We start from the raw sequence: 22,362 nt of genomic DNA, 5'->3' as shown, positions 1-22,362 counted from the left end.
CTCTTGAGAGAACTATGGCTTGTCCAAGGTCACCCAGCAGCTGCATGTGGAGGAGTGGGGAATCAAACCTGGTTCTTCCAGATTAGACTCCATGCCATTAGACACTACACTAAACTGGCTCTAATAGTGGGAGATCTACAGGTCCTTCTACACTAAACTGGCTCTCACAGGTGCCACCTAGAAGTTGGCAAAGTTAAACCCTCCCTTTCTCCAAGGAGATCAGAATGGTGTACATGGTTCCAGGGCTGGACCAAAGTGTTTTGGTGCCGTACATGAATTATGATTTGGTGCCCTCTCTGTTCAATAGTGAGAAAAGAAAGAACTCTGGATTGAATATTTTACTTAGCAAGCATTCAAAATAGTGTGTAAAAATAAAAACACACAAAATCTTCAAAAGCTCTCCACATTCCATCACGGTGGCTGTAGAAAACCAGAATCAACAGATACGGAGATTCTAGAAGCCAGGTCATGCCAAGCTTCCCTTTGAACCAGTAGAGGAAGCTGTAGAAGGCTTTTTGATGACCTGATACCGGTAGGGTCACCAACTACCAGATCAGGCCTAGAGATCTCCTGGAATTACAGTGAATCTCCAGGCCACAGATACTAGACAAAATGACAGCTTTGAAGTGTGGACTCTATGGCATTTTACCCCACTGAGGTCCTCCCCTGTCAAGGTCTACTTTCCACAGGCTTCACCCCCAAATCTCCATGTATTTTTCAACCTGGAGTTGGCAACTCTTTCTGGGCCCCCTTTGTGATTGTCTAGGTTGGTCAGGCCGGCCATCTGTGGTTTTCCTGTCCTCCATTTTGTCCTCACATGATCCTCATACTGAGCCATTTTTGTATAGTGGTTAAAAGTGGTGGACTCTAACCTGGAGAACTGGATTCGATTCCTTACTCCTCCCCTTGAAGCCAGTTGGGTGACCCTGGGTCAGTCACAGTTCTTTCAGCCCCCCAAAATAACCTAGCTCTCAACAAAAAAAGCCAGAGTTACAGGCTACTAGACAATCTTCAGATCTTCTGACTATACTACACCCACTGACATACAATAATTATAATTATCATTCTCATGAGGTAGGTGAAGCTGATAAGAGAAAGAACTGGCCCCAGGTCATCCAGTTAGTATCATAGCAACAGGGTTTTGAAACTTGGGCTCTCGCGAGGCCTAGTACAGCTCTGTTATATTATTAAAAAGTCAGGCAACCACGTTTCTCTTCAGTGACTAAAAAGACAGTTACATTTACATATTGTATTTAAAAATGATTTGCTGAAATTTGTTGTTTGGGACAGCTCATAATTTCCCTCCGCTTGCTCCTTCTCTCACAGGTTATGTTATTTAAAAATATCCTTCAAAATAAATGTTTAGGCGCTGGTATTGTCATGGTATTAATTAATTTCTAACACTCACTTAGGCGTGCACTTGACTCTTGGCTTGTTTGGCCTTGCAATCGTGAATGTGGGAAAGAATGTTGGTTTGCAATATAACTACTTACATATATTTCTCCTACAGGTAACGAACGGAATATTGAATGATGCATAACGTCAAAGAAATGGATTCCCAGAAACTTCCTGGCCCCCCAGTCTCACTGGAAGACCAGTCAATTCAACTTTCTTGCCTTCAAGCTATACCAGCGGCATCCAGTTTCTCACTGAGTCCAGTGATTCTCCAGCCAGAACAGGCACTTTCTCAGACAATATACCTGAAAGCGCTTACTATTCCACTTTATCAGCCTATCCAGTCAGAACGTCTTCAGCCCAACAGCCAGCTGCCCTCAGGCCAAGCCAGTTACAACCTGAAGAACAGTAACATGCCTTTAATCCTCAGCTCGCTTGTACATTCGGAGGGAACCGACCAGCTTCATGCATCCCCTCAGAAGCCTCCTCAGACAATAAACATAGTTAGTGGTTTACCAGTTTTGCCACAGAATTCTTCTCCCTGTATGCCGCTTGGAAGCCCAGGAAGATCTCCCAAAAGTGCTGGGAAATACCTCTGTAAACACTGCGGGCGTGATTGCCTGAAGCCAAGCGTTCTGGAGAAACATATGCGCTCGCACACAGGGGAGAGGCCTTTCCCATGTACCACATGTGGTATTGCATTTAAAACTCAGAGCAATTTGTATAAACACAGGAGAACCCAAACGCATGTCAACAACGCAAGGCCGCCTTCAGATTCTGACAGCTGTAGCCTGTTAGAGGAGGGTGAGAAGGAGGCCGAGAATGTCAGATCCCTTCAGACAACAAAAACCAGTGATAGGGATGGTGTCTACCCAAGGGCAGTTATTAAACAAGCCATGTCAGAGTCTACTGCTGTGATAGCCAGTGAGAATCATCCACCCACTACTTCATTGTCAGCGGCGAATGCTTTAACCCTCGTATCTGAAGGCCAGTGTGTGACAACTGACAACTCCTGTCATGGAGGGGTGAATCAGAATGTCCTTGAAAAAGAGACCATGAAAGATTTAGCCAATCTCCTGCAGAGAAGGAAGATACAGGACCAAAAATCTCCTATGGTCAGTCAACACTCTCAGCTGCAGAGGCAGCAGGCCACATACCCAGAGAAGCTATGGGACAGCAAATCTCCTGACTACAAGCTGAAGAAATGCGAGAGCACTGACTCAGGGTATCTGTCACGCTCCGATAGTGTGGAGCAGCAGATGATGTCCCCCAGCCCCCTACACAGTCTTTGTGAGCACAGCACAGAATCAGATGGTGATGCCACCACAAGCGATCTCAGGTGTACCACAGCAAGTCATTTGAAAGCGGATCCAGCTGAGAAAGCAACTGGAAGCTTGGCACTAGAGAAGAAGAAGCTGGAGGAGCACATTGCTAAACTCATTTCTCAGAATAAAGCGGTGGTGGATGACACCCAACTGGACAATGTGAGGCCCAGGAAAACTGTTCTGTCCAAGCAAGGGAGCATCGACTTGCCAATGCCTTACACGTACAAAGACTCGTTCCATTTTGATATACGATCTCTTGACGTAAACAGGAGAAAGAACCTCTCACTTTGCTCAGCCAAGTCTACCTTCACGCCCATAGAAAAAGTCAAACCATTGTTTTTTCATTCAGTCCCCACTCAGTTCTCCACCACCATAGACTGTGTGCCTGTCACCAGGAGTAACTCTTTGCCTTTTGTTGAGAGTACGAGAAGAATTCAGGACCATGGGGAAAGTTCTCCATTCTCTTCGTTCACCAGAGTGTCCCTGAACACAAATGTTTCTGGTCTTTCACACAGCAAGAGGTTTGCTTCGAGTAGGGGGGACTTACCTTCCAGCCATCCCCGTGCACTTGTCAGACAGGGGGCAGTAGATGACTTGCCACTTGGTAACATGACGGAATCGTCACCTTCAGAAGAGCCGAAAGGTGCTAAAAAGACAGGAGCCAGAGTGGAAGGAGTGAACGTGAAGTGTAAGAAGTCCAGTCAGAGGAAAGTCAAAATGTTCTCTCAGGAAAAATGGCAAGTGTATGGGGATGAGACGTTTAAGAAAATCTACCAAAAAATGAAAAGCAAACAAAAGGGAAACAAGGTCACTGACATTTCAGGTTTCCAGTTAGACACCAAGGAAGCTGCTAGTCATGAGAGAATCACTGGGCCTCAAACTGGCAGATGTCCTTCACCTACAAATCTAGTTCCGTCCCCGGTGGCTGTTCCTGCTAAATTAAATACTGAAGAGTCAGAAGGAAGCTCCATTGGTAGTCGGATATCACAGAGTACTTCTTCTCAGGAGGGTTTAGGCAGCTTTTCAGAACTGATGGAGACATCCTTTTCAGTAAATGATGGCGGACCCAGTGGGATGCCTAAAACATTTGCTGCATGTAGATGCAGAACACTGTGTGCAGTCAAAAAAGATCTAAATGGTAACAACCAGATATTGTCTTTAAATACTGGCTGTGAATCAAAACTCCAGCTTCACCAGGCCCCAGACCAAGAGACTAATATCCTGTCTGCTAGCTTGCAGAAGTGTAGCAAGGGATCAGAGGAGATGTGTGGACAAGGAGACTATATGAAACATGTGCCAGAACATGAAGATATTCCACCTGTCAAAGGAGAAGACCCTGGAGGGAAAGAAAGCTTCCCACTTGCACAGGTGGCCTTACCTCTTCATCAGGGCAACTGTGACGAACCTGTGCAGGAACCACAAAAATTGCCTTCCGAGAGAAAAAAGCTAAAAGTGGATGAACGGACGATGGAAGAAAGCATGTTAAATATCGACCGTGCCCCTAGCAGTCCAAAGGACAGAATTGTGAAACTGCTAGATCAATTCAAAATTATTAACGTCGTTGCCCCTGTTTCAATAACCCATTCAGTTAAAGTAAAAACGCCAAAATTCACAGCAGACAAGGGGAGCAGTGTAGAATGCAAAGAAATAGTCCAGTATCCCATGATGAGCTCTAACAGGGATTATAGTGTTAATACAGCAAGTGTATCTGCATTTTCTTTTTCCGAACAACTCAGGTCTGAAGTGACAAAGGAATACATCTGTAGTTCCTACTCTTTTCATAAACGGACAGAAAATCCCAGTCCAATGATAAAAGGGACAAGAACATCATCTCTGAAAGGAGATATAGTAACAGCATCTCCATCCATTCAGCCAGTAGTTACACCACACCTAAAGGAAAATGAATTTCTCCCCAAGTACATTCTCAAATATCCACAAGAAGGTAATACAGATATGTCCCTGCTTCCTCCAGGAAAGCTGGCCCAAAAGGCTTGTATTTCACTGCCGATGACTTCCACCAATACTATTAACCTTCCCCATAATTACAAATCACTGGGTACCAGTTCCGCGGATGTCTGCATGTGCCCTTTGCAGCTGGAACTGAGTCATCCAACCAGAACAAAAGAGCTAAAATGTGATGCTCACCCAACACGGAAGTCTCTTGTAGCTTGTTCACCAGCAATCCTAGAAACAACCAGCATCGCAACTAGGTTAGAAGAGAGACGTCACGAACACCAGAGTGCCTGGCAGGAGGAGAAGGTGAAAGAAGTCTTGAAAAGAGCAGAGGACAGGGACAATATTGGTGAAGCACAGGAAGGTGAGGGGGGCACGATGGTCTGCTCATCCTACACTGCAGGAAAGAAAATCTGCTTCACATCTATGTACACAGGAGGTTTTTTCATTTCTTCAGACATGATAGGGAGGAATCCGGCCCTAAAGTTAATACACTCAGGGAACAGTTCAGTAATATCGGTTTCCTCGCTGGTGGAAAGGGCAGCTTTGCACGGAAATCATGACAACAAAATCAAGGAATGGGAACCAGATATTAACCCTTTCACAAGACTGCCCACTTCTTCAGTGGATAATTCCAGATGCCTTTGCCGTTCCTCGGACATGCTTTATTGCCATGTGGTCTGCACCCCGCAGGAGGAAGTTCGCACGCTGTCCCAGTTAAGCATGATTTCACATGTAGCGAATTCAAAGATCCCAAACTTGAGCATATCCTTTCCAAGTCTAAATGCTGAACCTCGATTGACTTGGTGTTGCTTAACCCGAAACCTCCCTCTTCCTGTTGAGCAGAAAGAGAAGAAAGATTCGGCATATTCTTCCTTGCATACCTCAGAGAACGAAAAAGTTGACTCGAAATGCAGCCTGACATTTTGCAAAATGAAACACGCCAGGCAGGCTGCTAGCGAAGGCTTAACAAGTGGAATTGCGAACACCTCAATGGCTTTTTGTACTCAGAGCCAGCAAACAGAGAAGGTAAAGTCATTCTTCTCTTCCCATTAGGGTTGTCAAGTCCAATTCAAGAAGTATCTGGGGACTTTGAGGATGGAGCCAGGAGCAAGGTTGTGACAAGCACGACTGAACTCCAAAGGGAGTTCTAGCCATCACCTCTAAAGGGACCGCACACCTTTTAAATGCCTTCCCGCCATTGGTAATAATGAAGAATAGGGGCACCTTCTTTTGGGGCTCATAGAATTGGACCCCCTAGTCCAACCTTTTTGAAACTTGGAGGGTGTTCTGGGGAGAGGCGCTGGATGCTATGCTGAAAATTTGGTGCCTCTACCTCAAAAAACAGCCCCCCTCCCGGGCCCCAGATACCGACAGATCAATTCTCAATATTAAACTATGGGAATTAGTCTCCATAGGGAATAATGGAGTGCCTAACAAACATCCCCCCACCCCGGCTTTCTGATGACCCTGAAGTGGGGGGAGGGCCTCCAAACTGGGGGATCCCCTACCCCCACCTGGGGATTGGCAACCCACTTCTCATCCAAATGCAGGAATTTAAATTAGGACAAAGCAAGTGGAGGGACCTGTGAGAATGTGGTGGGGAGAACTGATTTCTCTGTTACCTTTCTCTGTCTTGTTTTTCCTCTTTCCCTTCCAATGCCTGCAGGGTCTCCCTTTTCCTTGTCTTCCATTCATCTACTTATCTACCTTTTACTGTTTCTCTTTCCCTTTTATCTTCCTCCCTGTCACACAGCAGGGGACCAGGAAGGGTCTTCTATTGGCTGCCACCACTCCAGTAAGGGTCTGTAGGGGAAGGCCCAGAGCACCCAACCCCCCCCCCCCCATGTCTTCTTTTTTAGCAAAATATTTTAACTGTGATCAAAGAGAAGTGAGGACCCAGGCTGTTTAACCATAACAACAAGAAATTTATTATCAGTGCTCAAAACAATAAGTGGGTTGCAAAAGCTTCTTAGTGCACAGTGAATAAATTAACAGTAAAGGTTGGTGTAAACAAATAAAAGCCGTGGCGCGTCTACCTAGATGTTCCCTTACTATAATTCCAAATAAACTCACTCACCCTTGAGTGATGGAACCCTCCAGCTGCCTTTTCTCCAGAGACTGCCTTTCTCCCTGACCCTTTCCAGAGAGAACAAGCCTTCCTCTGTAGCTGGGCCTTTTATTATTTCCTCCCAGGTCCCACCCCCTTTGGGCAAGTTTTCCTCCAAAATGTCTTCACCCAATCAAAGGGACAGAAGGGATCCTGAGAAATGTAGGCCCACCAGCAACTCCAGTGTAGGCTTTTCCCTGCCCTCTAGGCCGCACTAGGCCTCAGATCATGACACTCCCCTTCCAGCTTTTCCTTTGCTTTTCCGTCCTTTTGTAAATTAACAGTTTATTGGTTTTAAATCATGAAACAGTACAATTATAAATAAAATATGAATAGGCTGATATTATGAAACAGTACAATTATAAATAATACAATTATAAATAAAACATTAATAGGCTGATATTGTCTTGATGTCTGCCAATACACACACACACACACACATAACATGTATTTCAAATTAAGATATTATAATATAAATAAACAAACAGTGTCAACATTTTACCATAGGAGTAAATCATTCACAATTTTAGGGATTTCTTGTTGAGCAGTTAGATATTCCAATAAAGGAAACCATATAGCATTAAAGTTGGAAGGTGTTTCACAGCCATCAATTGAATTAAGATTGTCAGTCAATTTTGCCATCATATAAAACCCTCAAATTTTGTTTCTGCCACTGAGTAAGGGAAGGGGGTGATGTGCTTTTCCAATTCCTAGCAATGCATGTTTTCACTGCAGACAATAATAATACGGCTCTGTCAATAGTTGTAGAAATATATGAGAGACACAACCATTTAAGAAAAGATGTTCTGGGATTGTCAAAATATCAACTCTTGAAATTGAATTAATGTTGTTTCTCTCCTTGCCTTCACTAGTGGACTAAGGTCAGCAATGTCAATGGAAGTTGCCACCCAAATTGCACAGTGTAATCTTGGGAGATTTTGGTGGCATTCTTTTACATGGCTTCTTTTATTTTAAGGTTTTTAAACTTCCCCTTCCAATATATGCACATTTCTGCAAACCTGAGCCTTCCTTCAGGCCTGTAGAGAAGTGTTCCCATACATAACCCAGATGTGCAGATGTTTTTATCCATATGATGAAGCTGTTGTTCAGAATCAGATATCATGATGAGGGTGAAGGTTGAATAGCATATTATTATATAATCTTATTACTAATATATGGACAGAACAAAGTTTCAGTCCAGTGCCCCCCCCCCCTTCCGTGACCTCTGGAAAGTGCCTTTTTTTGCATCTTGCTGCTGGCTGTGGGTGGCTGGAGGTGCTGAGCATGCTGGTGCCTGTAGGGTTGCTAATCCCCAGTTGGGGGCAGGGGATCCCCTGGTTTGGAGGCCCTCCCCTGCTTCAGAGTTATCAGAAAGCAGTGAGGAGGGGGGCTTGAATGTCTGCTGGGCACTCCATTATGGAGACTGGTCCCCATAGGGTATAATGGAGAATTGATCTGTGGGTATCTGGGGCTCTGGGGGGCTGTGTTTTGAGGTAGAGGCACCAAATTTTCAGCATAGCATCTGGTGCCTCTCCTCAAAACACTATCCGAGTTTCAAAGATATTGGATGAGGGGGTCCAATTCTATGAGCCCCCAAAGAAAGTGTCCCTATCCTTCATTATTCCAAATGGAGGAAAGGCATTTAAAAGGTGTGTGGTCCCTTTAAATGTGATGGCCAGAACTGGAGTTCATTTGAGCTTGTCACACCCTTGCTCCCGGCTCCACCCCCAAAGTCCACAGATATTTCTTGAGTCAGACCTGGCCACCCTAAGTGCTTGTGCTTTCCAGTCAGTTTCAGACCCCCCACCGCCTTTCTGATCTAAATCAAGTTTTTGCATGCTTGTATTTTTGCACATTTGTATTGGCCCTAGGTTTGTGTCTCAGTGGGCCTGCCAGAGTCCCTGCTGGAAGGGAAGATAGGTATTTGTTTCAGATAAGTAGTTTGGGCTTTTGCATTTGGGCTTTATTGTTTTATTTTTGGCTGCAGTGTGTGTACGTGTGTGTGTCCCCTGAAACCATGTTCTTTGCTCTGGGTTCACAATGCCCAGCCATTTGATGTTTTTTCCCGGTGGCCTGGCCTGACAAAGTCCCATTTATATCAGATTTGGCCCTCATAACGAATTAGTTTGACACCCCTGTCCTATGAGAACCAATCTCCATAGGGTACAATGGAGTGCCCAGCAGACAATTCCCTCCCCCCCTTCTGTTAATCCTGATGTGGGGGGGGGGAGGGCTTCCAAATCAGGGGATCTCCTGCCTCCAACTGAGGATCGGCAACCTTACTCATAGGACTTGGTCTCTAGGCCTGTGATCATCCTTCTTACTCTTGAAGTGAAGCCAGTACAGTTAATCTTTAGGTGTCTTGGTCTGGATGAGCTGGACTAGCTTGATCTCATCAGAACTTGGAAGCTAAACATGGTTGGCCTTGGTTAGTAGCTGGATGGGAGACCACCAAGAAATTTCAGGGCTGCTATGCAGAGACAGCAGCAGAGTCAACAGCAAACCCCCTCTGAACATCGCTTGCCTTGAAAACCCCATGTGGGGTCACCATAAGTCAGCTGCAACTTGGCTGCACTTTCCACCACCAGTCTTTAAGGTGCTGTTTGTTCGGCTGCTATAGGCTACCCATCTGGGAAGTTAGACTGAGGCTGTGTCACAAGCAAAGGGGCTCATGTCCTTTTTGCTGCATCCTGCTTAATGTTCCATAGATCCCATTATGCTGCATATTGTGGAGATTAATCTCTTTCCAATGGATTGTGCTGAAAATATATGCCCACATTATTTTCCCCAGATTTTTTAAATTTGATTTTTCACAGATTGATAGCATTTATAAGTGGTCAACATGAAATAATGCAAGTTTGTACACAACATGGGTATTTTTAGGCAAAACAATGTTCCTGTTGGTTTTTTTAAAATTGTCTTGAAATGGCATTTTTAGAAATTGCATTCCTCTTCTTCCTCCTCCTCCTCCCACCAAATTCTCTTTACAGTGGCTCTAATAGCCTTAATTGATTCAGCTGTATGATTAAATAATTCATAAATTAATTACAGATTAAAATGTGCAAGGTCTCACAAAGCACTATTGAGATTATTGCCACTTTCTCTCATTTGCTTCTGCCTCTGCAAAAAAACAGACAATAAGTCTCCCTTGTCTCCAATATACTGTCACTTGCATGGTCAGGAGCTCAAGATTACTGAATGGATATTTTACTTGGGGTATGGGGGGTGGGAGGCTGTATCGCCCCCTTTGCAGCAAATTATGGCCACTCTTTTTTTAAAAAAAGGATTTTTGTACTTACCATTGCATAAATGCAAAATTTCCATTATGAAAAATAAAAAAAACTGCTATCAAGATAAATATAACAGTTTCTCACCTAGGGAAAAGGAACCATTCAAGTATACTTGGGGATCATGAATAAACTGGTAGTGATATTAGTGCTGAAAAATTGGGGAGTAATTGTCAGAACTATGGGGAAGGGAGAGCAGGAATTTGCCCAACTGGACTTGCCTTCAACTAAACATAGTAGATCTTGTCTGATTTTAATAGTATTTTAATAGTAGCTGCCTGATTTTAACAGTAGACTCTTGCCTGTTTGCTGGAATTTTCAGTACATGGTATTGCATTTTACGCTGGATCACTTTAGATGATTGTTTATATCTCTTTACTGAATAAATTCCAATATATGTCCTAATTTCCTCAATTTTTGTGTGTGGGGGGGTGATGTTCACAGCTGTACTTTTCAACTGCTGGAGGTGATGAACTCTTGAAAAGCATTTCAGAGCAAGAAAAGACAAATGAAACGCATTGTAAAATAAGAGAACTGACAACCATAAGTAAAGCCAAGAGAAGTCGGAAACGGAAAAAAATGAAAATCAACCCCAAACGGTAAGAAATGTGGACTCTTGCCTTAGAACAAATATCATCCCTTTCTGGAAATATACAACTTTCAGCAAGTGAACAATATGACTTCATTGAAATCATGCCTAATCTGTTGCTGCAATAAAGATACACACTGTCATTTTAAAGATGAGTTCCACAATAAATAAAAAGCAGATCCTTACTTACTTTCCTTTTCAGAACTCCTATGATCAGATGATCTCAAGCAACCACTAAAAGAATAGTGTGTTATTAATACATTATCCAGAGTTTCATGCCCCTAGATTAGCTTTGAAAGAAATACCCTTGCTGTTGTATGTCAATGATTTAGTTCTTATCTCCCACACCGAGATTGGCCTGAAGAGACTTCTGGAATGTTTCTCAAACTATTGCCCCCAGACTGTTCCAGGGGAGCTACTGAACACCCCTCGCCAACCCACGAACAATTTAGGAAAGCCCAGCAGGCTGTGGTGAGAAAGTGGTGGAGGGAAAGTTTGTTTTACAGGAAGGTGGTGTAGATTGGTGGAAACTGCCATCAAGTTATGGCTTATGCTGTTAACCACTATGCCATACTGGGTCTCAGAGCTGAGTAGGATGCTGTGACAGAAAATAAATGATTAATGGTGTAACCTAGTCTGAGAGCCTTGAGTGACAGGGAATTCAAATGGAATTCTTCAGTTGAGAGTGGCATTAGGAGCGGCAGTCAAGAACTAACAGTGGATTGGGAAGCAAGACTAAGGGAGTGAGAGACTCAAGGAGGACCCCCCATTCAAGCCTCAAGGAAATAGCTCCTAGAAAAGGGGGGGGGGTGATCCCTACCCAGTCTGAGGGAAATAGCTCTTAGAGAAGGGGGGGTGGTCCTTATTCAGTGGTTAAGAATGTAAATTGGAACTTGTTTGAATGTTCCTGTCTTTACTAGCTTTAGTGTCTGTGGTACCAAGATGTGAAGAACAAAGAGAAATCCTTTGAGGGAGGGTGAAATTGGTTTAGGTGCACAAAAGTAGGACCATTTTGTGAAAGCACACCCCGCCCCCAGCCATCTTTCCCATTAGATGATCTTTACGGGAGTCATTATGGAATCATTTCTTTTTGGATCCTTAATTTTTGGCCCTTTGTGTCATGCTGTAGTGGGTCATCATGACATGTGTGTAATGAATGTGGTCATAGAACATTTAAAATAAATAAAATGAATCTATATATTTTACTCTGTAGATATAAAGGAAATTATGGACATAGACACCTACTGCTGAAAACCAGCAGGCTGAGCAAACAACATTGGCCAGTGAACAGGGCTTCGGAGACTCCAAAAAAGCATCACTATCCTTACATCCCTGATGGCGCTGAGCATTGTGGGAAATGCCTTTGTCTTCCAACAGCCTCACAAGGTAAGGCTGATGTTCTAGCATATAAATTCATAGCTCATTCCTACACTGGTTGGATGGGCAATTCTGGTTGGATGGTCAAGGATGGACAATTCTGAGAGCCAGGGCAGACAACCCTTATTTCTTGGTGGGCTTTTTTGCTTCCTTGGAGTTCATTGGGTGGGGGACTCAAGGCAGCATCCTCCAGACCCTTTGTTTGTTTTAATGTGCCTATTGTGAAGGCTGTTTCCGACATTGCACACTTGCAGACATTGGACCTCAACATTTGAGGTCGCCCATTGAAAGTCCTGGAAGGCTGAAGTGTTCTTCAAGTTTTGGTTCTCTACATAGGACAAACAGGACAAATCCTACACCAAAGAATAAGTAGACACAAATCTTACATCAGGAATCACAAAAGGGGGAAACCTATAGCAGAACACTTCAACCTTCCTGGACATTTGGTGGGGGACCTCAAAGTAGCTATTTTATTGTAAAGGAACTTAAAGAACAGAATGGAAAGTGCTGAATTACAAATTATTACAAAACTTAGAACAAACACCTCTCTAGGACTCAACAGCAATATTGGTTACTTATATCATTACACATGCTACATTCATTCAGTCCTTAATTTGTATTCTCACCAAGAAGGGCTATGCATCCTTTTTATTTTAGTGTATTTCTTATTTAGAAAAGTAATGGAGAATCGTCATTGTAATGTAATGCAATGAATTAGAATGGTATATTGGAATGTATTCCTCTGGTCTGGTAACAGAGGAGACATAACACGGCACTACAAATCACCCCACCTCAAAGAAAAAGATACCATTGGTTACCTCCACACTTGAGAGGAGATGGATGGAGTGTGATAGCAGGGTCAGATGATTGTTCTTAACACTCCATAATTAATATATTTACACATCTGTCGCCAATTCTGACATATGTATTTGACTCACTGTTTTCCCCTGGAATTGAATCTAAACAATGATGACCTTATAAACTGAGCTTGTTATTCCTGTTTGCATCTGTTAAAATATTTCATTACATTGTATGCTTGTATGCTAATTTGCTGTTCAGCCTCTGCCCTATATATATGGACTGGTAAGTTTCATTTCACTTCGTCTGAGGAAGTGTGCATGCACATGAAAGCTCACACCTTGAATAAAAGTTTGCTGGTCTTAAAGGTGCTACTGGACTCCCACTTTCTTCTATTGCTTCAGATTAATATGGCTGCTCACCTGGATCTGTACAGGATTGGCCTGTTAAATCCATATAGTCCAGAGAGTATTATGAATTTTAACCAGGGCTTGAATTCAGCAGGAGCTCACAGGAGCACAGCTCCTGAACCTCCAGCCAGGGTCTGCATGCCCTGGGGCCAATGTTCCCTCTAAGCTTGTGAGCAAAAATTCTACTTTGTGAGCCACAGGTATTAAAGTTGTGAGCTACTGGCATTAAAGGTGTGGGCTACTGCATAGATTATTATGCTCTGGGGTCAATTTTCCTGAGCTAAGACAAAAATGTGTGAACTGGAGGCTAAAAATCTGCGAGCTAGCTCACACTAACTCAGCTTAGAGGGAACACTGCCCAGGGCATATGCAAATGAGATATGCTACTGAGCTCCTGCACCTTTTTTTCTACAAAATGACCCCTGATTTTAACTACTACCCTTTGAGTTCTGTTCCATGTACAGAATGAACTGTAGATCTGAAAAACACTTTTTTAAAAAAATCACTTGTTGCCATTTTGTTGTATTTGATCACTTGTTCCCAAAACTTTACGAATGATATCTGCATATCAAGGAGGCTTCTAACAGCTTTCAAAGAGGCTTCTAACAAAAAAACAGAGCTCACTTCAAAATGCAATGGTATAACATCTGTCATCGGTATCAGTTAAACTGAGAGTAAATAACCCAATCTCTGAAATACGTGGAGATACTAATTAAATCCAGAGCAATAAACCAATGTCCAAAATATGTGGCTGGCACCTCCCCACACACAATTAAGAGTATGTCAATTAATAAAACTCTGAGATGGAAAGGGCTCCATGATTGGCTCTTCTCTGCAGTGGCAAACGGGCATATGGGGGTGGGGAAGCGTGGTAATCATGTTCCAAGTCTGCCTTACCCCAGCCCTCCTGGTGTTCCAGCAGCTGCAGTCACTCCTCAGATTTTCCAGCCACCCTTCCCTGGTAGGGCAGGCTCCAGATTTTAGAGTGCCCAGGGTCCCCTTCCCCTCCTCTGCCCCCCCCCCCACTTATGTCTCCCTTTCTACCCTCTGACCCACATACTATGGAGAAACAATGACTGAGGGGTGACATGATAGAGGTTTACAAAATTATGCATGGGATAGAGAAATTGGAGAAAGAAGTCCTTTTCTCCCTTTCTCACAATACAGGAACTCGTGAGCACTCAATGAAATTTATTTATTTCATTCGATTTATATCCCGCCCTACCCCACCGAAGCGGGCTCAGGGCGGCTGACAACATAAAACTCTAACAATAAATCAACTTAAAATACATTAATAATTAATACAGTAAAATACATAAAAACACATTTATCAGTATACCATGCTACATCTTCCCTAAATCAGTTCTTCAAGTATTCCAATGTTCAAATATGCTGATGTTCATGAATTTGGATATTCAGGTATCGGTCAGTTATATGCCAGCCGGAAGAGGGTTGTCTTACAGGCCCTGCGGAACTGTCCAAGATTCCGCAGGGCCCTCACCTCCTCCGGAAGCTGGTTCCACCAACAGGGAGCTGCAATCGAAAAGGCCCTGTCCCTAGTTGTTTTCAGATGGGCCTCCTTTGGCCCAGGGATTGTAAGGAGATTCTGAGACCCCGATCTCAGCACTCTCTGGGGAACATGTGGGGAGAGACGGTCCCTAAGGTAGGCAGGTCCTAAACCATAAAGGGCTTTAAAGGTCATAACCAGCACCTTGTACTGAACTCGGTATGCTATTGGCAGCCAATGCAGTCCCCGAAGCCCCGGCTGAATGTGCTCCCTACTAGGGAGCCTTAACAACAGCCGGGCGGCGACATTCTGCAGTAGCTGTAGCTTCCGAGTTCGGCACAGGGGCAGCCCCATGTAGAGGGCATTGCAGTAGTCCAGCCTCGAGGTGACCGTTGCATGGATCACTGTTGCCAGGTCGCCGTTCTCCAGGAAAGGAGCCAACTGCCTTGCCCTAAGCAGTAGGGCTTAGAACAGATAAAAGGAAGGACTAATGATGGATACTTCCCCTATTCCATGTTGCTGGTAAATCTGTCAGATTTACTGCATTCTGCCTTAATCCACTTTTCCAACCTTAATCCAATATCCTTCTTGGGAAATTTATTTATTACACTCCGTATCATGCTTCTATGGCTGGGCAAAACTCTGCTACATTAACAAAATATCCTAATAGCCAAGGCAGACCTAACCTAGGCCTGGCTCAAAGGGTAACCTTACTAAAATTTGCACCTTTTTTGAACTCTGGGAGGGGGAAAGTATCAACAGTAATAACACACACAAAACGTTCAATGGCTGCATTTGAGGGTCACTGCTTATGAAATAAAACCATTCTGAGATGATGCAAAAGTGGTTAGACCAAATCATAGGAAAGTTGGAAGCTGGTTGCTGCATGCATCATGCTACTAATCAATTGCATATCGGCATTCTTTTTCTGACTAGGACGTGGTCCAAACCTTCAACAGCACACCTCTTCGACTCTGAGCGAGGCAGCCTCCTTTGTGAAAAAGCACCCAACGCAAGAAGGAAGCAGTGACTCGGGAATGATGTTTTCATCTCTTGGCAGCTTAAGTAACCAGCAGGAAGATTCAGAGGATGGGCAGGTAGGTGACTGAGCAGTTGTTTGCTTAGGAACATTTCCAACATGTGGGTTGGATCCAGCAAGCTTTTTGTTGTTGTTGTTGAATCTCACCTCATTCCCCTCCTTAGTACAGACCCTGCCCCACATGGCCTTTGCCCGAGCAGGTCCCAGATTCCACAGCACAGCCATTTTTTCAACTGCAGGAAAGCTGTTGAAAACCTTATATAAGAACAAAAGGATGCTCCTTCTGGTGAAGTCATTGGGGGTAGAGCTGTATCTCTGTGATAAAACATGGGCTTGGTATGCAAAAGGTCCCACATTCGATCCCCTGGCATCTCTAGTTAAAAGGCGATGTGAAAGACTTTCTGTCTACCATGTAGATAGATCCAGGTGGACAGCCGTGTTGGTCTGAAGGAGTAGAACAAAGCAGGAGTCAAGGAGCACCTTTAAGACCAACATTCTGAATAAACGTTTGTTGGTCTTAAAGGTGATACTTGACTCATGCTTTGTTCTTCTGCCTACCAATTATAATAAAATGCAGTCAACCCATGGCTGACTTATGGCAACCTCTTGTGAGGTTTTCATAGGAAGAGGTGATGACCAGAGGTGGTTTCCCATTGCCTTCCTCTGCATAGCAACCCTGGTCTTCCATGGTGATCTCTCCCGTCCAAGTATTAACTGGGGTCACCCCTGCTTTGCTTTATGAGATCTGACAAGCCCCAACTAGTCAGGGCTATTTAGACTTTTGCCAGTTAGAGTAGACAAGAGTAAGAATAAACCAGCGGTGTGACTTAGTATTGGGCAGCTTCAGGGGTACTTACATAGTTCATCTGCGTAACTAGTTTGTGCAAGATACCTACCCCAAATTCACAGGATCTTCATCGCTGTCAGATGGCCATCTAGCCTCTGTTTAAAAACCTCCAAGGAAGGAGAGCCCACCACCTCCCGAGGAAACCTGTTCCACTGAGGAATCGCTCTAACAGTCAGGAAGTTCTTCCTAATGTTGAGCCGGAAACTCTTTTGATTTAATTTCAATCCATTGGTTCTAGTCTTACCTTCTGGGGCCACAGAAAACAATTCCACACCATCCTCTATATGACAGCCCTTCAAGTACTTGAAGATGGTGATCATGGCACTACTCGTGTGTCATAATAAAATGTAAGGCCAGGTAGTGGAGATATAGGCTATATAAAGGATGCAGACAAACACAATTTAAATAAAACATGCTTAAAAGATTAGCACGCTTGAAATATTTTATTTAGTAATCTCTGATAACTGAAGGAAGCAAGAGAGAGGGAGAAGGAAACAGACTTGCTCGCGGGCCTGGTAGGAGCCTTCTGGGGGCCTGATTCGGCCCCTGGATCGCATGTTTGACATCCCTGGTTTAGTGCATCAAAATGTAATATGTAGACATTCACCTTTCAAAAACACATGAGTCAGTTTTGCTACTTTACCTGATACCAACATCTGGTTTGGCCACAAATCAAAGAAAAATGCTGTTTTACATTGCTTTCATTGAGAGCCAGTTTGGTGTAGTGGTTAAGTGTGCAGACTCTTATCTGGGAGAACCGGGTTTGATTCCCCACTCCTCCACTTGCACCTGCTGGAATGGCCTTGGGTCAGCCATAGCTCTGGCAGAGGTTGTCCTTGAAACGGCAGCTGCTGTGAGAATCCTCTCAGCCCCACCCACCTCACAGGGTGTCTGTTGTGGGGGAAGATGATATAGGAGATTGTAAGCCGCTCTGAGTCTCTGATTTAGAGAGAAGGGTGGGGTATAAATCTGCAGTCTTCTTTCACTGGGTGGTAGATTCTATGAATATTTTGGAATGCTTTTATTGCTAGTGGGGTTAAGGAGAAATTTTGTTGAATTATGAATCTTAGATTCAGGAGGAACAAAAGGAAATACTTCCTTACAAAGAGAGTGATTAAAATGTGGAATTCAATGTGGTTCGTGACCCCAAGAAGGTCTCTGAAGAGGCAGTGTCCAAATTATCTATCAAAATGATTTCATGTCAGAGCTACACTAGGCAAGTTTTGGAAATGATTTATGGGATATTTGGCAACCTCCTGAAGTATGCACATTTTTACTAGAAAATTTTAGCAGGGAACTGTGAAGATGACATTTGTCATGACATATTTTGTTACTGCAAAATAAATTTTGGCAGGCACTGTGGAACAGGGAGAGGGAACATGTATATGCACGTGTTCCAAAGATGCTCATTAAGTCAAGTTCCACCACTGAAAGGATCATGTGAAATGTCACTTCACAGCGAGAAGACAGCCTTGGGAACAAATAAAGTTCTATAAGTAGTAGTCACTGGCTTTGTATATCCTGATAAGCTGACTGAGAAGAGGATGGACATCAGCAGTGAAGCATCTGCTTGACATACAGAAGCTCTCATGTTCAGTTCCTGATACCTCTAGTTAAAAGGTTCAGTTGTTTCACGCAAAACTCCTTATTCTGAGTCAGACCATCAGTTCGTTAGGGTCAGCATTGTCTACTCAGACAGGGTCTCAGGCTGAGGCCTTTCGCATTACCTACTGCCTGGTCCTTTTTAAATGGAAATGCTGGGGATTGAACCTGGAACCTTCCGCCTGCAAAGCAGAGGCCCTTCCCCTGAGCTACAGCCTCTCCTCAAGTTTCAGCGGGTGGCTTGAAGTAAAGAAGACAGATGCATGTCTGATAGCACCTTAGAGACCCAACAAGAGTTTCAGAGTATACGTTTTCCAGAGTCAAAGCTGCCTTTATCAGAAATGAGAGGTCTAGGTAGCAGGTGATGTAAAAGACCTCAACCTGACACTCTGGAGAGATGCTGCCAGTCAGAGCAGACAATACGGAACCCGAAAGACCAAGGTCTGGCTCAGGATAAGCACAGCTTCTCATGTTCAAGCCAGCACACTACTTTCCATAACCCCATCAATTGTTCTAGGATTTGAATGTGTTATGATGGTGAATGAACTGATCATTTCCCGTTTCTGATAGGTTGCTTCTAGACCTGGTGGCATCCTCTCCCTTCAGAGAACAGTTCCAGCGTCACATTCCTGCACATTGCCTACCCATGTGCTGGTCCCAAAAGATGTTGGTCTGAATGCGGGCTCTTTGGGAAAGTCACTGAAGGATCTTCAGCCTGAGATGCATCCTGAGTATCTCTGCACATCTACCGGGACTTGTCACTTTGCATTCAGAGATCCAGGCGAGAGCCATCCTTGCGGCCGTTCGTTTTTGGAGGTTACAAGGCCCGTTTCCAATGGGCCAAAAGCAGACTGCAAAAACGTACTTTGTATGGAATCTAGAAGTCAAAAACGTTCCGTCTTCGAGCCACTTCCCCATGTCCCAGGAAGAACAGAACAAACCAAGAAGGGCAATTTGTATTCACCTTTACATGAAAAACTTCCCTCTGTAATTCAGACCCAATGCTGTTCTCTCAAATCAAAGCTGCTTACCGAGATGTCGGTTTCAAATGTTTGTTTGACCAGTTCCAGGCACGCTCAGACCGCTGAGTCTCCTCTCCACCACGGAAGTGCAGCTAAGAGCAGCTCTATGCAACTGGATAACTGGCAAGGAAAACTTTGTGCTTCTGAATTTCCCGTTTTCAGAAACCCCTCTGCTCCCTTAGGTAGCTCCGGAACACCATCCAAATCTTACAAAAAGCAGACCTTGGAAATGATGAACAAACAAACGCATGTGGAAGAGGACACAAGCAGTGAAGATGAAGACCGGCTCATTATAGAAATATAGCCCACAGCCCACTCCCTGTTGAAGATCAGCATACAAGGGTGCGATTGGGAGACAGTGCCCCATAAGTGGCCACTCAACCATCAGACCAAGGTACCTGCTGATCAGCAAAGCCATTCCTGGTCTCTCCAGATAAAAAACCTTTGCCAAGGACTTGGGCTTTCTTTTGCGTGAGGTTACACCAAACATGGAAGCCATTATCACGTCGAAAAGACCCATCGTAAGCCCACAGTACCTTAAGCTTCTGACGTCATCAGACTTCCTGATGAGTTCAGCATTGATAAGAGCATCTTCATCTTTTTCGTATACTGCAATGCACCTGATGGCACGGTAGCATTCTCTCCTTCTCCGAGAAGCTGAAGGTTGACTTTTTCAAGAGCCAGAACACGACTATCTCCAGAATCGTTCTTTCAGCTGCTCCAAGCTTCTTTTCAACAGCATTTCCTTCCCTACATCTCTAAAGGATTTTGCATGAGAAGATCTATGCTTGTGAGGCACCTAGCTGTTTTTGCCATGTTGCACAAATGGTCCACGCTTCCTCGTGACAAAAAAACCCCAACACAAGCACGTCCTGCTCTGTGTTTTGTGCCTTTTTCTGCCAAGATCTATTTGACTACTTGATATCCCCCTTCCGACCAAGAACATGGGGTGTTAGTTATCGCTTGTAAGCATTTCAGAAACACAGGGCTCCTCCGAATTCCAGTTTTCCACGCCATCCAGGGTCCACACTCAGATTTTAAATAGAATTATTTCACCCCCTACCCCCAAGCTCTGGGTGTACAGGTTTTTTAAAAAGCCACTTACAGGGTACTAAGACTTCCTGCCTCTATCTAGATTCTTGGGTTAACCCAACCTACACCCTATCAGAGAATCTCTCTGTTGCTGCCTTGAAGAATTTACGAGTTTCTATATACATCAAGTGAAATAACATTTGGCCTAGACAAGAACCTTATTTTCATTCCAACACTAATTTGAAGTACTGGTGACTTTGGAGCACAGGTGTACTGCTTTATTATAGCCAAGTTTTCTATTTACTTTCATATGAGTTTGGGAGTATTTTTAAAATTGTTACAGGATAACAGAGCAGCTTTCAAGTGATACTCATCACAGCTTGGAAAACAAGGTTAAAAGAAAAAACATTTTGTAGCTATGCTAGTCCTAAAACAGGTCAGATGTGCAGCACACAGTAGAAGAATCAACGTTTTTAAGTATGTTCCCAGAATAACACCCTAACAGCCAAGCAGCAGGGCACCTGATCTACTGAACATACGGTTGAAGGTGCATTGTTGAAAGCTATCAAATGTTTGATCTTCCCCAACAAGGTTTCACGCTGGCATGTTTTTACTAAGATGGTAATCTGACAAAACATTTCACAAGTTTCTAAACGTTACACTGGGAAAATGGCCAACAGCACCTCAATTTCCGCCCACAACTTATGTGGCAAACGGGGGAAATGGGTCCTGCCATTCTGCTAGCGCCAGCCCCTTCATCCAACGTAGTGAGAAGGGTCTTTGGACAAGAGGAACGTGCTGGCACAAGCCACATAAAATGGTAGGATCCAACCCATACTCCCCTAAACCTGCACAAACTCCAAGAACGAGTAGAAGACAAGCACTTTGGGCTTTTTGCATCTCCCATTCATTTCCAAAGGGCTTTAGTAGATGTTTGGATGGATTTTGCTTATATCCTGCAAACAGGCTTTTTAATTTCATAAGATATTGTGTACTTATTAAAAAAGTTTCAGCAATTCTTTATGGAAGCTATGGCTCATGACTAAAGATCAGCACGTTTCCTCCCATCTGTGAGCATGTGTTGATATCCTATAACCACAAAAAAACAAGAGTCTGCGTCTGTCCTTTAAGTCAGTATTAACATACTACAATTATGGTGAGAGAAGAAAACCATTCTTTTTATAGTGGCCATTGTTAGCTACTTACCCTGTAATGCAGGTGTGATGAAGCAGGCACTGGATAAAATCTGTGAACCTGGTTCACAATTTGGAAGCCTCAACTCAACGTTACACGAACATCTGCTGATCCTTTAGTATCCTGCTAAACGTCTGCCCCCAACACTTTGCATCAGGAGCTGAATGTTATAAACTACACAGTTCATACAGCTGGTGCTCGACAAAGGAGGGAAGGGGGCAAGGCAGCACTACAAAGTACCCAATCGCAGGGCTTTTTTTTGTAGCAGAAACTCCACACACCTCCTGATGTAGCTTACAGTAGGCCCTGTACTAAGAGCCCTGTAAGCTCTTGGAGGATTGGCTTCATAAGAGGGGTGTGGCCTAATATGCAAAGGAGTTCCTGCTACAAAAAAAGCCCTGCCCAGTTGTATATTGTTGCCTCAAAGTGCTGGAGATTTTTAACACCCTCCCCTGAGTTTGACATTCCCCCTTCCATCGCTCACACACCATTTAAGCCCCTCTTCATAATCTGACATGCTTTGAGTAGTAAGAATTCTCAGGCTGAATTTTGCACCTGCGATCCAAGGGTTGCCAGAACCCGGTGCCCAGATGATAAGCCAGGCAAGCAGCTGTGGGAAAGGAAGAGCCCTTGCCCAAATGCACAGGCAGCAAGCCTAGCCTTTGGAGTCAGGTGGTGGGTATCCTCTCAGCATCCCTTCCAGAACTCAGTACCATTTCTGAATTTGCATGATGTCATCACAGAACCGTACATGTCTACAGTTTACACTGAGTTCATATCTTTGGGAGCTGTAACTCGTGTGAACAAAGCTGGCAGCACAGCAACTGGCAGCCTTCACTAGCTTACTCAAATGAAAACACACACACACACAGGAG

At 44.0% G+C, this 22,362-nt stretch overlaps 1 protein-coding gene across 1 annotated transcript; it reads left to right on the top strand.

Annotated features, from left to right (window-relative positions):
• Nucleotides 1-1,531: 1,531 nt before the first annotated feature.
• On the top strand, nucleotides 1,532-19,756 carry ZNF831 (zinc finger protein 831). Its single transcript, XM_060232968.1, has 5 exons — nucleotides 1,532-5,702; nucleotides 10,515-10,669; nucleotides 11,873-12,045; nucleotides 15,688-15,848; nucleotides 18,810-19,756. Exons 1-5 carry the CDS (start codon nucleotides 1,533-1,535, stop codon nucleotides 19,563-19,565), a joined length of 5,415 nt encoding a protein of 1,804 aa, XP_060088951.1. The 5' UTR covers nucleotide 1,532; the 3' UTR covers nucleotides 19,566-19,756.
• The last annotated feature ends 2,606 nt before the right edge of the window (nucleotides 19,757-22,362 follow it).

Source organism: Heteronotia binoei, chromosome 2, assembly GCF_032191835.1.
Source record: "Heteronotia binoei isolate CCM8104 ecotype False Entrance Well chromosome 2, APGP_CSIRO_Hbin_v1, whole genome shotgun sequence".
Taxonomy (NCBI): Eukaryota; Metazoa; Chordata; class Lepidosauria; order Squamata; family Gekkonidae; genus Heteronotia; species Heteronotia binoei.
This window is presented reverse-complemented; position numbering and strand designations above follow the sequence as displayed.